The sequence below is a fragment of the Ricinus communis genome, chromosome 7 (genome assembly GCF_019578655.1).
Source record: "Ricinus communis isolate WT05 ecotype wild-type chromosome 7, ASM1957865v1, whole genome shotgun sequence".
NCBI lineage: Eukaryota > Viridiplantae > Streptophyta > Magnoliopsida > Malpighiales > Euphorbiaceae > Ricinus > Ricinus communis.
In genome coordinates this window covers 27,920,365-27,933,221 of record NC_063262.1, presented here as the reverse complement: position 1 = coordinate 27,933,221, position 12,857 = coordinate 27,920,365, and the positions used below count along the sequence as shown (strand labels likewise).

The 12,857-nt window shown below is 35.8% G+C and overlaps 3 protein-coding genes across 3 annotated transcripts; all 3 read right to left on the bottom strand.

Annotated features, from left to right (window-relative positions):
- Nucleotides 1–4: 4 nt before the first annotated feature.
- LOC8278457 (DNA polymerase alpha subunit B) lies at nucleotides 5–5,182 on the bottom strand. Its single transcript, XM_002514952.4, has 16 exons — nucleotides 4,789–5,182; nucleotides 4,627–4,702; nucleotides 4,378–4,509; nucleotides 3,848–4,208; nucleotides 3,657–3,752; nucleotides 3,269–3,348; nucleotides 2,942–3,017; nucleotides 2,683–2,856; nucleotides 2,101–2,205; nucleotides 1,892–1,987; nucleotides 1,712–1,804; nucleotides 1,465–1,503; nucleotides 1,316–1,357; nucleotides 942–1,072; nucleotides 711–837; nucleotides 5–544 (listed from the first exon to the last, which is right to left on the bottom strand). Exons 1-16 carry the CDS (start codon nucleotides 4,865–4,867, stop codon nucleotides 386–388), a joined length of 1,866 nt encoding a protein of 621 aa, XP_002514998.1. The 5' UTR covers nucleotides 4,868–5,182; the 3' UTR covers nucleotides 5–385.
- Nucleotides 5,183–5,543: 361 nt separating this feature from the next.
- LOC8278458 (lysine histidine transporter 2) lies at nucleotides 5,544–7,929 on the bottom strand. Its single transcript, XM_002514953.3, has 7 exons — nucleotides 7,676–7,929; nucleotides 7,158–7,541; nucleotides 6,609–7,002; nucleotides 6,378–6,483; nucleotides 6,115–6,206; nucleotides 5,951–6,019; nucleotides 5,544–5,842 (listed from the first exon to the last, which is right to left on the bottom strand). The coding sequence occupies exons 1-7, from the start codon at nucleotides 7,852–7,854 to the stop codon at nucleotides 5,744–5,746; spliced, it is 1,323 nt and encodes a 440-aa protein (XP_002514999.1). The 5' UTR covers nucleotides 7,855–7,929; the 3' UTR covers nucleotides 5,544–5,743.
- Nucleotides 7,930–8,300: 371 nt separating this feature from the next.
- On the bottom strand, nucleotides 8,301–12,547 carry LOC8278459. The gene is made up of 2 exons (XM_002514954.4): nucleotides 11,086–12,547; nucleotides 8,301–9,902 (listed from the first exon to the last, which is right to left on the bottom strand). Exons 1-2 carry the CDS (start codon nucleotides 11,791–11,793, stop codon nucleotides 8,619–8,621), a joined length of 1,992 nt encoding a protein of 663 aa, XP_002515000.1. The 5' UTR covers nucleotides 11,794–12,547; the 3' UTR covers nucleotides 8,301–8,618.
- Between the last annotated feature and the right edge of the window lie 310 nt (nucleotides 12,548–12,857).

The window sequence follows — 12,857 nt, the reverse complement described above, 5'->3', positions numbered from 1 at the left end:
CGGATTACACCAGAAAAACATGAAAATGAATATGATAATCTCATCAACAGCAAATTAATAGTGTATGAATTACAGAATTAATTATTAATGATCAGTTAGAATAGGTGATAAAGAAGATGAAGAAATGGGAGGATGAGATCCTCCTGATTTATCCTAACTAAGCAATTAACTTATGTATATCTCTGCACTACTCGGCTCAGCCAAAATCACTCCTTGCCCTAGAAGAGGCTCACTTGAGCAGGTTCCTGGCCAAAAAATTCCAAGCCTGTGACATACTGCATGGAGTCTGGTAAACTCATTGACTCACAAAATAAGTTGAACGACAGATCTGATATTGTGAATCAGCTGCCAAATTAAGATGCCTTGAATATTTTCCATCCACGAGTTATATGCCTATGACTGAAGCATTCATCTTGTCAGGACTCCCACGGTAGTTAAGCTCTACAAAGGTGCCTCCCCCTTCTCCCTTGGCCAGTCTTCCCGGGTTTATACAAACGCACTTTGTTTGCTCTTCCCCTTCAATTCTTCCGCCAAGGGACAATACCTGCGTCCAAGAGCATCCTTGAAGAGTTAGAAGATTGAACCATCTCTCAGTCAGAATGGAAATTGCATTTCAACTTTTGCACTTTTCTTTTTCTCATCTGATACCTTATTGCAGCTTTGAAATAGCAACTAGTTCGAAAATGGAGGTACTTAGCACAAGTATATACCTTTATAAAATACTTCATATCTGAAGGTACAATTAGAATGTGAGGCACTGAGGGAATATGAAGAGCTTCTGGAGCAAGTGAAAAATCCAACGGAACATCTTCTGCTGGTGGATATAACGGATAAAAGCTGTTCCAATAATTTAAATATAAAAGGTGTTAAATACTCCAATGCTTTCATCTTGTCAACCTACTAAAACATCAAGTTCTCACAAAGGACTGTTTAGGGCATGCCTGCGCTGGCTAAGAATATGATTTGCAAGTCTGCTCATTCGATTACTAGGAGTTCCATCTGTTGGATTTCGTGACATCTCCTCACTGCCAAGCTGTTTTATAATATCCACTGTGCAGCAACCTACTCTGACCTGAAATTAGAATTGTTAGTAGGATAATTATTCTCATGCTTTGATATACTTGCATAACGACCAAGGAAAAAAGAACCTAAAGCACCCATGAAGATTTAAACATCTGATGCTTATTTACATAGCTAATGGAAAAACATAAAGTTCAAAGTGGCTTAGGTAATTGGAAGCATAAAACGTATAGGTAAATGCATGCTAGAGTTTCAAGTATAAAGCATCATATTTTGAGTTTTAGCACCATTTTACCTGATTTGCTTCAAAGATGCCTGGATTTGTGAGACTCCGTATCTGTTAAAAAGGCAGAAAACTGATTAAAATGTGTAAGCAGCAGATAGTAGACAGGGAAACAACCTTCACTTGTAAAAGGTAAAATCCTAAATTTGTTGACCATGTACCTGATGTTGAAGATTAGATCTATGAATATCAAAAGCAGGCTGCACAACCAAAACTAACAAGTTTAAATTTCATTAATAAATATATACTTCCTTGTAATAAAATAGATAGGGACATATAGTAATGTATGCTTGCTTGCTTTTCCTTTTTCTCAATCAAAAAAATTGTAAAATGAAGTGCAACTTATATGCAACCATGGGAAAAGAAAATAAAGAGATTTTATCTATACTAACTATAGCTGTATATCACCTGTGGGAAAACAAAATCATGGTTGGCATCCCGTGTGGATGGCACTATTAACACTTGTGCATCAGAACCCATGTATTCAACATAGTCTTGCAGCTGAAACAATAAACAGAAAAACAAAAAGATGATGATATTTTTTAAAATGAGCTTCTAAATAAGAGACAGTGCCCTTTCAGTAGATACCCTTCTGAGAATCTCCTGTCGAAATATTTCATCAAAGCTCCCGTCTACAGTTCCTTTCTTAATCTCTGGATGTTCAGAATCAACAAATGGTCCCAGCTGAGCAAAATGTCTATAGTAAGTAAAAAAAGAAAATTCCCAGGAAGTACGCCAATTATGATGTTGAATTTAAAAAAAAAAATATATATATATATATATATAGGGTCTATTACCAGTATAAGCAATTGCGGTAGCTTTCTGCTTGCATATGCCAGCAGTTCTGTCAGAGGCTCAAACATTAAATTGTCTAGGGTGGTAAAAGGGCCTGAAGCAATAAGCTGTCAATAAAACAAAGTTACCCATAGGTGTCAAGCGATTGCCAGTGGATTCGAAAAGGAAACCACCATACATATTATAAGCTACCATCAGATATATTGAAGTGAAAGGTGTCAGAAGTAGTGAAGTTAGAGTTTTATAAATTATGAGCAGCAAAAATTTAAAAAAAATAAAAGACCGGTATTAAAACTCTCCCCAATTTGAAAATGAACTTGATATATGTCTGTAACAACTCTCTGTAAATCCGTCGCTTACTATTTCCTCAGTGAAGTAACATTCTAAAACATCTTGGGACTATTCAAATAACCAAAAAATGTTGCATTATTGGATTCTTCAATTGCTTGGACCTTTTAATCTCATCTATCTTATCCAACCACACCAGTGGTCTCTATGATACATGTTATTATGGAGTATGGTTAGCACACAAAATAATATTACTTTTCATATCTGTAAGTGATGCAGAAGGCAAGATTCCATACCACTGATATCTCCTGTGTACAGGATGAACCAATTGATTCGATCTCCTGATCCAGAGCTTGCTTCTTCGCTGGAGGCAAATTCCCATCAGGAGCAGCAGATAAGGGAATAGAATCTACCAGTTTTGATGCAACTAAACAGTGCCCACTAGGATTATGACCTTCAATAGCTACAATCTGCAGAACTAAACCCTTCTTGGTTAAGCTTGAATTTTGCATTCATGATCAAATATCTAAAATCTTATCAACTTTACCTTCTTACCTGTCCAGGGAAAATGGAGAATTGGCTCAAGTTATGCAAATCTAAATGAACGCGCTGCCCTCCAGAATGTTCAATGCTGTTAAGACTCTGAAAGATTTAGAATCCATACGTAACAGTAAAAGCAAGGATATGAAATACAAAGATCATAAGAACTTCCACTTGACAGATTCATCCTAGAGATTCTCCAAAGGAATCTGTCCAAGAAAACCTTGGTCATCTTATCTTTCATTAAACTAAGAGTATGAAGGAGCTTACAAAAACCATCTAAGATTTCCATTGTTAATAAACAGATGCACAAGGGCTGTATTACATGTAACTCCAATTTACCTGCTTTGCAATAAGACTGACTTCTCATTCAAACGACCTTCTCCATCACAACAGATCATTCCGACAGCAAACACATTTCTCTGAAATAATAGCTTCTATCAGATGCATATATCTATATCACGCATGTAAGTTCTTAACATAAAAAGATACTAGAAAGTGGAATGAGCAATTAGATTTGTTCAATGCGAGCTAAAATAAACTAAAATAAAGAAAGTCAAATAGACGAAAAAGTAAATAAGGGAACCTAGTCTAGCAAAAAATGTTGTAAATTACATCGAGTACAAAATGAAGGAAAACATTGTAAACAAAATGGCAAGCATTCTCTGTTGGTGTTACTGCAAGTCCACAGTATTTCTAGAAAGACAGACTAAAGAAGAAGCCAAATGACCTGTGAGGCAACAGTAGGGTCCGTTGGTTCCTCATAGAGTCCAGAAGCAACAAGTGCAGCTGCATGCTTTCTGATGCGGTTGTCAAGTGCATTAAACTATATGACCAAAACAGTAATGTCAAGATGTCAGTGCAATGCATAAACTAGAGGTCAGGATGAATCACTTTATGCTAATAAGTAGCACCACATACCCTGTCTTCAATCCGGTCATACATGAACCGGCAACCTGGCTCTGGCCCAGATCCATGGACCACAAAAGAACACTTCTTTCGCGGTTGCACCCTCTTAATAATATCATCCTCCATATTTTCACGAACATGCTCATTATCACCATTCTCGGTATCAGGTAGATTATTGATGTTGAATTTCACCACAAACTTATCAGTTCGTCGTCCAAAGGGCGTCACATGCTTTGATCGTTTTCCAGAAGAATAACCATTTCCAGTTGATTTAATTATCGAATCAAATGGTTCAGAATTAAGTTTTTGAGATTCATCTGTTGGAGTGCCAGGAACTTCTTCTTTTAAATCTTCTCCTTCGTCATTCAAAATCCTATACAAGAGAGGTCCAAGTTCCTTGAAAGCATAAACTTTAAGTAATTTTTTTACAATACTAAATTGAATACTTGACTTCCAAAAGGCAAAATCACTCTTATGCAATCACAACAAACAAGATAAACTGAGCAAATTCAGGAAATAACAACATTACACAAGGGGCTTACATGTCCACATCTTTGCTAGAGTAGATGTGCAAATCAGGTTCCTCTTTAATAATAGCTTCTTTCTGTTCATTCTGTAGATGTAATAAAAACCCATCCATTTCACCATTTTGTACCGTCGATTCATCTAGCTGTCTGTTCCAAATCACACAACATAAGTACCAAAGTTTCTAAACTTTCACCTCTCAAAGTAACACCAGGTATTCAAAATTAGCAATTACACTGAAGAAAACAAAATTAATTGATCAATACCTATTAAGATAATAAACTTCCCAGCTGGAAACAAGATCTGCTGGCTTGAGATTGTAATTTATACAGAAAGTAAGACCTAATAATCAAATCAGATTGGTAAAATAGATTAGGAATTGGAGCAACAAGCAAAAACAAAAAGAAAAGATTTTCATTTTTTTTTACATTTCTTGAGAATTTGCTCTTCTTCATGGTCTAGCGTGAACCCGCTTTTGTTGAATTCTGCTTTAATCTCCTCTTCCATTGTTGATCTCTATCTCTAGGGTTCTTGTGAGTTGCAGAGATTGGAGGAAATCAGGATACAGAACAAATGGCGGGAAACTTGTGAATAAAACTGAGGATTTTCGCGGGGTTTTAATCGGACTATTAATACTCCGAAGTTCTTTGACTGTTATAACGAAAATGCACTCATAGGGATCCGGGTCCGGTCCAAGATTTAACCCGTTAAGATAAACAGTGGGCTAAAGGCCCAGTGGCTTGTGAGAGCCATTTGCCTATGAATTTTATTTTGAAAAAAAAAGTAAAACTATCTATATTTTTTTATAAAAATACTATATATTTTTTTTACTGTATAAAAATATCAAATACATAATTTTTTAATTATTTCTTTATTGATTATTTTTTAATTTTTTTAAATTTTACCACAAAATAATAAAAAATAAAAAACAATCAGAAAATAACTAGGCTGTGTTTTTTTTAAGTTAAAAAAAATAATATTTTTGAAAAAAAAAATTTACCTAGTACAAATGATATTTTTTATTAATTTTAGAATTTTTTTTATTTTTTTATTTTTTCATAAATATTAATAATTTTATCTTTTTCTTAAAAAGTTTACTAATTAAAAAAAAACTAAAAGCATTAATTATTAAAATGCATAACAACCTGTAATATTTATTAAAATTAAAATATAAGAATAAAACTAAGAGAACAGTTATGAATCTTCTTTTATTACAAATCATATTTTATATACAAGAAACATGCATAAAATAAAAATGCAATAATTTAAAGATTGAACTACAAATTGAAAAGCCATCCTATTCTCCAAAAAATCATTCTACATTTCAGTTTCTAAAGGATTTGATTGAAAATGTAGCATGAGATTGCTATATTGGCAATATACTCATGAGAAGAATTGATAACTCTTGGCTGAAATGATGATTTGCCTTAGGCCACCAATGGGTGCTAGCACTGTTAACAAAACGCCAAGCACAATGCATATCTGCAAATCAAACCCAAAATTTAAATCGTTCCTTCTGCAGTTCTTTTGCCAGGAAATAATGGAAAGAAGATTGCAAGTAATGGTTATACGTTGGTTAAGTTTACATACCCAGTTTATAGTCCAAGACAGGCCGAATCTCTTGGGTTTACGAACGACAAGCCAAATAATGCAGGGAAGCTGATGAACAGTAAATATTTAGGGAATTAATTAGATTTCCATGCTCATGATTTGAGTTTATGAATATAATCTTGTTAGAAATTTGATGCACTTACATAGTATGTAGTTGGGGCGAAAGCAAACCCTCCGAAAAATCCAAGCAAGCCACCAAAGAAAGGAATGCAGATAGCAATGAACATTGTAAATGCTGCAAGTTTTGAAGTAGATACAAATTAAAACAAGTCAGATAGTCCTTCTGACATTGCTGTTGTAACTGCAATGCTATTTTCTGAATAGAATTTGCACTTAATTCGGTTGTAGATACATCGGAAAGTTATATCAGGATTGAGCTGAGAAAAGTGAAATAGCAAGCACATACCAACATACAAGGTGCGAGTGATGAAGCGAAGCCTAAAGCAAGGTTTGAAACTCAGTTTCTTCACTAACACAGTTTCGATCATGTCGAACACTGGCATGGCATATATCTATACTTCTCCAGAAAATTCAAAGAAGAACATGTCATTAACCATTTCATACTGATAAACCATTTCATTAGGAATAGAATAATAATCTGCAAAACCCTGAATTATGAATTTATCAAATTTAAGACCTGATAGCTTCCTATAACATGAATGACGACGAATATGTTAGCAGTTGCTATAAGCCAAGCTGGTTTTTCCAGTGAGATGAGAATGTTGTCGTCCACAGCGTTGCCGAAATACCAGTAACCAATCAAAGCAACAGGAAAGTAACAGACGGCGACGATTAGGTAGGCAACGATCACTCCTTTCCACATTGGTTTCTTGGAAGGTACTTCAGGAGTAGAAGGAATTGTCGCTTGGATCTCCAGAACAACATTATGACCAGCATATGCAAAAGCTACATCACCTAATGCACTCAAGAAGTGAAACAATTTTCCCGTTGAAGTGCTAGCTTTGTTACTGTAGTCCACATCAGGATTAACCCCCTTATGCACCGTAGCTGCCCAAGCAATTGTAGAGTAACTGTAAAAGACAAGAAAAGGATGTTGTCAGAATGTTTCGTTGTATCATTCTAATATTTCAATATCCGGTGAGAAATTTCACTTTTGCTGAAAATGGTCAAGCAAAATGCGAACTAGCTTTCTGAATCAGAATCCTTGCTAAAAGTAATTACTTACCTCAAGGACATAACAGCTGCAGCCAGGGAGACAATAGTAATGGAGTTGAAGTTTGGAAGATGTGAGAGGACAAAGTGAACAGAAGCGAAGATCATTATGAAATAAGTTGTCCTGATGTCTTTGCAGTTAGAGCAAACCAAATCATGAAACTTCTTCAATGATTTTCCTCCAGTAACCATATAGACAATGTTCACACCAACTTCTACAATTAGTTGTTGTGGTACTACTATCCATAGGCCTAGCTTTTCTCCAAATGCATGCTGACCCAGTTCGTGGTATCTATCGAACCGCTTACCAGGCACCATTTCGTGCATTTCCACCATTTGCCAAAGCGTATATAGGGTAATGATCCATGACAGAATAAGTATAACGACACCAGGACCCCTACAATTAATAAAGAAACAAGAGTTATCACATATTTGCTTGAAAATCTGAATTTTATCACACCAAGAAATGTGTTTCTTGAAACAAAAATTTACAGTTTTCTTTAAGAGGGACAGAAATGTAAAGGAGCATACCATCCGAGTGAAGCCATGGCATACGGAAGGCTAAGGACACCAGCACCAACCATGGCAGTTACATTGTGGAAGGCAGAGTACCACCATTTGGCATTCCTGGAAGAAGTGATTGGAAGCCAATCATCTATGGCCTTCTGCTTTGCAGCGGCATCACTATCTAGTGGCTTATCATATGCCATAATTATGATCAAGACAACTTCAACTTCTAGTTTGGATGATAAATTAAGGAAGACTGTGATATGAATACTGATCCAAAACTATGGTACATATATGGACATATGAATGGATCTTGAAAAGCTATAATTAGCATATTAACATAGTTAAGGGTGATAATTTGACAGTTGGTGGTCTAAGCTGCTATGTCTCTTTTATTCCAACTGAATTTTGAATCTATCTCAACTGTCCTGACAGAAGGAACATATTAAGTGGCATATAACATGTAAAAATTACCAGCTTGCCTAATAGTGATAGGTAATTGAAGTCTTGAGAGGGGGTTTTTTTGGTACATCTGCACAATTATGAAAATTTTACATAACTAACTATATAATTGATACTGATAACTGTTGTCTTAAAGATTCTTTGGAAGACTGAATCTTTTGTTATTGACACTCGATGAGGAAACCCATTTACAAAATAAATTTTATATTCATAAAAATAAGACAAGTATAACTATGGTTAGAGCACTACAAGTTTCCTCAAGTACATTTCTTTTAGAAAAATGCTAAACATCCCTTTTAGCCTTATTCATAAAACCCTTTTTCTTCTTACATTCAAACAAAATATTACAGTTGGTATTGATACTCTTCCACACATAAAAAGAAACTCAACATGAAGAAAACTACAAAGTAACTGCTAGAATCATAAAGTAACTTCTGACTGCTCATCAAAATTCTAGTCTTTTCCGTTGATCTTGAAAAAAAATCCAACTTTTTGTACAATAAATTCAAGCCACCATAGAAGCAGCATGCTTGTAACTCTGATCTTGATGTCTATAGCTTATAGAATTTTCCACTACCAGACCTTGTGCACCAAAACAAAAATACTGGTTCATCAATCGCTTATTGAAGGATGTTTGTTTATGCTTCAAAGATTGGTTTGAGCTTGACGACCCTGCAATATCAATACCCCTTTTCTTCTCCACTGATGCAGGTGAAGCCATGGATGATATTGAAAGGGGACTTGAAGGTGATTCGCCTGGAACAGCTAAATGTGGTGTTGCCTGAATGACACCATGTGTTAGCCCTGCCGTAAATTTCTTTCTTGTTAATGGACTTGGAAGACCACTCCTGAAAGCAAATAACCCATTGTCGCTTGAAAGGGATGGCATTTTTGAGAATCTCTGCCTAAGTGGAATTGGATGGTCTTCCAGACTTCTTGATAAATTAATTGAGTCTACAGATTTATCATCTGCCAACTCATTGCTAGCAGATCTTCTCTCTTTCTTTCTTCGCCACTGAAGAAGAGACTTTAGGCGCCTTGCGGTATTATTCACAGAAGCCAACTTTTTATCACTAACTGAGTTAGTTGTCTCACATTCACTTACTTCACTCAAACATGTACTGTAATCTACACTTGTTACCTCACAACTGCCGTCAGATGCATTGTCAATACCAGTGTACAAGAATATCTCAGCATCAGGAATTCTAAAAGAAGTGCCAGGACTCATTCCTATACCTTGCCCTTTTAACTGTGAAGCAATAGCACTTCTGGCCACATTGTCCTGACACTTCGAGATCCCTCCAGCAGAGATCAACTGCTTGATTAGAATTTCAGAAGATGCTGTTCTTGGTCTTTGCTTGAGTAGATCTAGTGGAGTCATTCCGTAAACATCACGAATATTCAAATTGATTAATGGCACGGTCATGAGAAGTTCCACCAGATTAGATTGAATATTCTCAACGACAGCCATGTGGAGTGCTGTTCTTCCATCATTATTCTTGACATTGATGATGTCTTGTATGTTCATGATCTTGCCACTCACTAAATGATTAATAAGCTCAATCTGCCTATCCACTCTTCGGAAACCAGGAGTTCGAAAACCTGACACTGCCATATGGAGAAAAGTATCTCCAAAGTAATTTGTTATGGTGGTTATTGAGGGAGATGCAAGTATGAGAATTTCTGCCACAGCTAAGTAACCCCTGTAAGCAGCAATATGTAACGCTGTATTCCCTTGATAATCAGTACAGGTGATAAAGTGAAATGATGCTATAAGATCCTTCACTACCTGCACAAGTAAGATGATCATGTTATTCTAATGTGTCAATTTCCTGAAAGATCCAAGAATATTCTCGAGGAGGGCATGGAGAACAACATGAAATTTGTCTACCTATAAGCACTTATGAAAATGGAAGGATATTAAGAATAAAAGGCCATTCATGTTGTGTCCATGAGAAGGCTCTAAAAATGCAAGAATTGTAAGAATCAACATGTTACAATTATTTTATGGCCATGATATCCTGTATGTTGCCCATGTACCAGAGATAAAAATTCTTGCTTAATTGGGATATTTATCTACTAACAACCTACCTTACAGAAATAAAGTAAAACTGGGAGATGAATGGGACAAGGATTGGTCAATGGAAGTGCAAACTCATGGGCTGATCCCCACTATGACCAGAAGAGGCAAATGGGAAAGTTGCAAGATATATTTATCAAAGGATTAGCAAGGCAAGATGTTGAACAGAAAATTTAGAAGGACAAAGACACAGTGCAAATGTAGAAGCTGAGGATGGCCTGTCCATCTGAAGAACTACATTGACCTTTATGAGGAACATATAGTCTCTTTGTCTCTTAAAGTAGGTATGCAGATTGGCTAAACTGCCACGTGAAAGATATCGGCATCACATATGCTCTTGTGGCAATAAGATGCCATAATCAGCAGATTCGATTCTAATTAGTGGTTCAATTACACAGTCACTATGTTAAGCTCGATTAAAATTTGAATTTTTTCCTACTTAATAACCTTCTACTCACATAGATAAGCAACCTTCCATGTCAATATCTAGAAATCCACGGTCCCCAAGGGAACACCTCCCGCAGCTTAAAAAGTTGAGTATTTCCATCAGGATTTTAGTTTCAAATCCTCCCAGGAAGAGGGTTGGAGGGGAAGGGGAGAACAAACCCGACTGCCCTGATTGTGCAGCTCAATGTTACTAACAGAAAATCCAGGAAACCAGAACTTGCAACTAAGCCTAAAAGCTTAGGCTTCAAGAAACGGGCCATAAATTTATCTCAAGTACCACCTGATAACCATATGATTAAAACTAATACACGTTCCCAGTTAGATTAAGAAAACGATAACCATATTCTGACAAACAAAAATGGTAAAACTGCAGAGTAAGAGATAGAAATATAAGAATGAATGGCTACATCAAGCATCTGATAAATATTAATTGAATAGGTCCTACCTCAACCTGCCCTCTCCCTGATGCAGTATGCAAGATAGTGGACCCCTGAGCATCTCTATAAGCCAAGACATTAGAGCAATCTCCTAGAAGCTCTTTCAAAATCCCCAAATTCCCACCTCTAGCAGCAGCGTGGACTGCTCTATTCATCATATCCTGTCTAAAATCTGAATGACTCTCACTCTGCCCCTCCTCCAACTCTTCCCCGGAGCTAAGTCCACACGGCCGCAAACTAGAGAAATTAAGCAGGATCCTGAAAACCTCAGAATTCTTGCTTCTAGCTGCAGCATAAAGTATATCAGTGACACCATACTCTCCTTCTCCAAAAACAAGAAGTGGGTCTCTCTCTAACAATTCCTTGACAAAGCTCTCATCACCAGCAGAAGCAGCAGTGTACAACAGCCAACCACCATATCCAGCTCTAATGAGAGTATTGTGACCTTTCTTTGTCTCACATTCCAAAAGTAGCTTCCTAGCCACTATAGCACGACAACTGGCAACATCATCGAACTGTTCTTCATCATCCCAGACAGTTTCAAGACGGCGAATTCTGCGGAGGGAAGTGAGTTTGATAAGAAGATTGGTGTCAAGGTGGAGAAGCTCCCTCACCAAGTCATAGTGACCATTGGCAGCTGCAAAATCAATTGGTGATGCATACCACCATTGGTCTCCTGTACTTTCCCACCTGAGAGGAAAGTATGGAGGTGGCATTTTTAGCCAAAAATTAGTAGTAAAAACGAAATATTACTAGAGTTTATAAGTGAAGATCCAGTTCGGGTTTTAAACAGGAAAGTTCACAGATTTGAAGAATCAAGAGGGTGTTGTCCAGTAAACTATTATGTCATGTTAATTAGAGCCTTAAAGTGAAAGTTAAGGAGAAAAGGCCAAAAAGGTTGATTCTTTTTACATAGGAAAGTTCTTGGAAAGACACAAGAACTGAAAATCTTGGAATCGACGAATAAGAATCAGTTAAACAGTTACTTAAGAGAGAAGAACAGAGTGCTTTTAGATGATGAAATGAGAAGAAAGAAAAAAGAGAAAAAATCCATTACTGTATGTTCAATGAACAGTCGATACATATATCAAGAAAAGGAGAAAGAAACAGAGACATTAATGATCGAACAGCAGAAAATTTTTTAAGGTGGAAATTTAGAAGAGAATGGATGATGATTACTCAGTTAAAAAAAACACCAACCTTTCAACAGTGCATGGTTGGAGAAAGATAATGAGAAAAAGATGGACCACTTGATTTGTGGATTTTTTGGTCAGATTCTTATGGTGGAGAAAAAAGAACAAAGAACTAAAAAGTGTGCATCATATTATAAAAAAAAAAAAAGGTGTAGATTTCCTTTGGCTTGTGAAAATCGCACATTCAAAGAGAAAGAGTGCAATTATGAAGGCTATGTTTGTTCTGATTACAAGAAAATAAGATAAGAAGAAACTTATGAGAGTTCTTGGGTGAGCTTGTGTTTATACTGATATATCTCACATTGTTAGTCTGTTACTATCTTTTGGCTTTAACACAAAGACTTTTAATTTTATTTGTATTCCTTCTGCACTCCTATTTTATTTTATTTTTGGAAAAAACTCTCTTTTTATTAACTCTGAATTATTTATTAAAAAATAACATATATATATATATATATAAGTATTTTATTTATTATAGAATAATAACACGTATATATAAGTGTTTTATATTTTGATATTAAATAATTAATATATATTTTATTATTTAAAATTAATAAATATATATTAATTATCTATCGATTTGGTGT